Source organism: Notamacropus eugenii, chromosome 1 (genome assembly GCF_028372415.1).
Source record: "Notamacropus eugenii isolate mMacEug1 chromosome 1, mMacEug1.pri_v2, whole genome shotgun sequence".
NCBI classification, from domain to species: Eukaryota; Metazoa; Chordata; class Mammalia; order Diprotodontia; family Macropodidae; genus Notamacropus; species Notamacropus eugenii.
This window is the reverse complement of record NC_092872.1, coordinates 238,024,520-238,028,758: the sequence shown is the minus strand read 5'-3', so window position 1 is coordinate 238,028,758 and position 4,239 is coordinate 238,024,520. Positions and strand designations below refer to the sequence as shown.

The following is a 4,239-nucleotide window of genomic DNA, read 5'->3' as shown; positions in this document are numbered from 1 at the left end:
TAAACCTTCCTCTCTCCCAGGAGTCATCCCACACCCTCTGCCAGCCGGCAGCTACCAAGTAACGGCGGGTGGGCACGTTTGCTGGTGAGGAAGGGGTGTGTAACATGGGGGAGGGGCGGCTTACCAAGCTGATTGACACCTACTCCCCTTCCCCCCGCTAGCTCAGCACAAAGAGCTACACCCCCTCGAGGAAAGCATCCCCCACCTCCGTGCACCACCACCCCCCCATCCTTTCCTTGATAGAATAATGGGGATCCCGGGGTGGGGGCCGGAGGGAGGGCGCGGGCGGGCTGGGATCTCAAAGGGTTAAAATGCGCTGAGGTCAGCGGCTTCTCAGGGTCCCCGCCGGGTTCCTACAAACGCTCGCCCCTACACCCCGATGTGACCGCAGCTGGCACAGGCTCCCGGGGACTGCGTTCTTTGCAACAGTTTCCCCTTCTGGGCGCCCTCCTCCCCCACCCCACCTTCCTCCCAGGTGAAGGCTGAGGTCGCCAGCGCGCCCCCCCCTTTCATGCTCTAGCTCCGTCCCCGGTCTCCTTGGCCCGCCGTCCCAGCGACCCGACTCTAGGATAAACAAGTCTTTCCTCGATCCTCCCAGGCCCGGCTGGCCCCCGGGGACCTTGGCAGCTACGGCTGGGGAGCAGCAGGACCGGGGGGAGGGGGGGGGGGCGTGGCTAGCGCTCTCAGGCGGCGGGGCAGGGGAGGCCGAGCGCACCGGTTGCTGAGGGGAGAGGGAAGGAGGCAGGGCTCCGGCCTCTGTCACCAGGCAGGAGAGAACGTTGCGAACGTGCGCCCGGCTCTCATTGGCCCATCGGGGCCACACTCCCGGGTGGAGATTGGGCCGCTAGGAGGTCCCGGACTCCGGCTGGGCGAGGGGGCGTGGCCTCGTTCCGCTCAAGTGCTATAATAGGCGCCGCCGCGGGGCTGGAGCTGGTAGAATCGCAGGGGGAGGGGGAGCGGGAGGGCAAGCCTGGGCGGCTCTGGCTCGCCTTCATTGTGCAGAGCTAGGCTGTCCCGATCCGATCCATTCAGACGCTCGCCGGCCCTCCACGGCCACCGAGGTTCCCCAGGCTCCGCTGGTAAGTGCTCCGGGCCGGGGTCAGGGGGCGCTTGGGACCACCGTGCCCTGGGTCCGAAGCCTCCGTCCCCCCGGGGTAACGCCGTGCCAGCCCCCAGACTGACCCCCGCGTCTGTGCTCTTTCCCCTTTGCAGCGCCTCCAGCCCAACCTGTGCCTTGAATCTGACCCGGGTCGTTCCGACGCGGCTGCGGCAAAAGGTGCCAGCCATGCCAGGGCTGTGGGATCGCTTGTCCTCCTCGCGGCCATCCACCCCGGACCAGCCGCCGCAGCGCTCGGCCTGGGCAGCTGCGGCCCGAGGAGAGGGGCTCGGCCGCTGCGCGAGTCTGGAAAGCTCCGACTGCGAGTCGTTGGACAGCAGCAACAGTGGCTACGGCCCCGAGGAGGGTGAGTTGGACCCCGGGCAAAGGGAGAAAACGGGCCGGGGGGGGGGGGGGGGGCGGGGGCTTCTGGAGGGAGTGCAGCGCCGAAAGGGTTAACCCCGGGAGCTCCCCTCGGCTGCCCTTTGTGGCTCTGCCTGCCATAGGGGGGAGGTGGCATTCGGGGTTGGGGGAAACTGAGGCCGAGGAGGAAGAGAATGGGGTGTGAGCGATGACCGGAGCTCTCGCTGGCCCTTTAGGCAAGAGAAGCTGGCTCCGCCCCCTTCTCGTCCTCCCACTTTGTCCCTGGTTTGCGGGCGCTGAGCTCACCCTCCTCGATGTTCTCTCCAGATACAGAGTACATGGATGAGGTGTCGCCCGATTTCGACCTGCTCAGCGACCCGGAGGATGAGCACCTCTGTACCAGTCTGATGCAGCTCCTCCAAGAGACCCTGGCCCAAGCCAAGCTGGGCAGCAAGCGCCCAGCCCGCCTCCTGATGCCCAGTCAGCTGGTGGCCCAGGTGGGCAAGGAGCTGATGCGCTTGGCCTACAGCGAGCCCTGCGGCCTCCGGGGTGCCCTGCTTGATGTCTGCGTGGAGCAGGGCAAGAGCTGCCACAGTGTGGAGCAGCTAGCCGTGGACCCCAGCCTGGTGCCCACCTTCCAGCTGACCCTGGTGCTGAGATTGGATTCTCGCCTCTGGCCCAAGATCCAGGGACTCTTCAGCGCGGGGCCGTCATCCTTCGCTCCTGGCTTCAGCCAGTCTCTAACTCTGAGCACTGGCTTCCGGGTCATTAAGAAGAAACTGTACAGTTCGGAGCAGCTCCTCATTGAAGAGTGTTGAGAGGCCAGCCTTGCACCTCCGCAGGACAGTCTGCAAGGGGGGATGGCGTTTCTAAGAACACAGCAAGCTGGCAGAGGTGGGGAGGGGATGGAGCCTCCTTTGTGGAAAACTGACTGTAGCGGCCACTGGGTGAAGTTAGAGAGGGAGGCTCACTTTGTCTTTGGGTGTAGGTCTCCCACAGTCCTGAGGTGTGTGCAGGTGGCTGGGCAAAGTAGAGCTGGCTCCTTGAGAGGTATTAACTTCCCCAGTGGGGGATGGGGGAGGATGGAGGATGGGATCTTCAGATGCTATGAGGAGCCAACAACAGTTCTACAAACTGATATGTAGCATGAATTCCCTTATTTTATTGTTATTATTGTTACTGACAGTGAAGATGACAGGTAGTGGGCTGGTGATGTTGTGGAGACCAGAACTGAGCAGCTGGGCTGTGTTGGTTCTGGTGCATTTGCAAAAGGGGGTTCTTGTGTGCTTGTGTTTAACAAGGTGGGTGGGGGTGGGGGTGGGGAGTTCATAGAGGATTGTTGTCATTTTTGTCCTGTGTGACTTAAAACCAGGGTCTGAAGGGGCCAAGTGTGTTTGTTCTTGGATCAACTTCACTACTACTGACCTGTTTTTAGGCAGCTATCTTAGAGACTCACACGAATGTAAGAACACAGAAAGGGTTTGGGTGTTGGGATTTCTGCAGATCTTGACACTTGAAGGGGGGGAATGGGTGCTGGGGCCAACCAGTGGGGGGGGCTGGAACCCCCTCCCCAAAGTAGTGCCATATGGGGCTTCCATCTAGAACCGTTTACGTGAATACACTTGATGTTCAAGTATTAAGACCTATGCAATATTTTTTACTTTTCTAATAAAAACAAGTTTGTTACATATGATTGTCCTTCGTAAATCACTGGTGCAAAAGTGGGTGAAAGAGGGGTCTGAAGATCTGAAGGGGGGTTGTCTGGAAGGGGGCGTGTTAGCTATGGACTGATTCAATAGTCTTTTTCCATCTTAGGATGTCCACTTCTGCATCTGACCCTTCTTTAATTCTCTCTACATAGATAATGACCAGGAGCATCACCAAGTAACTAGCCTAGCTTCTATCTTTGGTACTAGGATTGAAGTCTTTCACTGGAATACTTGAAAGATGTCAGCCCACTTGCTGAGGGAGGGCTTAACCTCAAAGTCCCTTGGATGTCCTAGGTAGGTGTGAGCATCTTCCTAGTCATTTTTCAGGGGAATTTATTTAGAAAGACAACCAACAGGTTGACTCTTCCTTCAACTCCAGGTACGCTCAGCAGGATGAAAAAAGTCAGATCTGTTCCTTTGCCCCCCTTTCTAGTGAGACTCATTATCAGGATAAGTCTCTAAGAGATTTTCATCAGCTCCCCACAATCAACCAGACCAAGTTCAAGCTTGAGTTCTAGACCCTCCATAAACTAGACTTTGACCTCTTCAATCCTGAGACCCCCAACCCATTAGCCCTAGGCTTCAGCAAAGCCAATCCCAATCTTATCAGCTCATTTTGCTTCCACTTTTCCTCATTTCAACTAAGTTCTTTCCAGAACCAAGTTCTTTCATTCCACTGTCTCAATACTACTTATCTTCCAAGTCTTCTGAAGACTTCCTGCAGTACTCAGTAAGGCTGTAGCATCAGAGCAGAAAGAGATCATTAGAGGGCAATAAACAGGGAAGGGAACATGATGCATTGATCAAAATCTTAAGTGCCAGGTACTGTACTAAGCAGTTTACAAATATTCCAACATAGAAACATAGCTTTTGAGCTGGAATGGACCTCAGTTTCCAGTCTAATTACCTTGGAGGCCCAAGGTCACACAGTAACATGGCAGTAAGGATTCGAATCCAGGTCCTCTCAAACCACATTGCCGGCCGATCTCTCTCTTCTCCCTAACAGTAGTGGGCTGAACCAATCGTGCCATCTTTAGTGTCCCCTGAGTTCTTGTATTTCCTCCCCAACAA

At 57.0% G+C, this 4,239-nt stretch overlaps 1 protein-coding gene across 1 annotated transcript; it reads left to right on the top strand.

The window, feature by feature from the left end:
• The first annotated feature begins 897 nt into the window (after positions 1-897).
• On the top strand, positions 898-3,147 carry DDIT4 (DNA damage inducible transcript 4). The gene is made up of 3 exons (XM_072628228.1): positions 898-1,079; positions 1,213-1,463; positions 1,787-3,147. Exons 2-3 carry the CDS (start codon positions 1,286-1,288, stop codon positions 2,275-2,277), a joined length of 669 nt encoding a protein of 222 aa, XP_072484329.1. The 5' UTR covers positions 898-1,079; positions 1,213-1,285; the 3' UTR covers positions 2,278-3,147.
• The last annotated feature ends 1,092 nt before the right edge of the window (positions 3,148-4,239 follow it).

Coding starts and splice junctions, on each gene's coding strand:
- DDIT4 (XM_072628228.1), top strand. CDS start 1,286: ATGCCAGGGCTGTGGGATCGCTTGTCCTCCTCGCGGCCATCCACCCCG. Junction 1,464..1,786: donor TGGCTACGGCCCCGAGGAGG/GTGAGTTGGACC, acceptor TGTTCTCTCCAG/ATACAGAGTACATGGATGAG.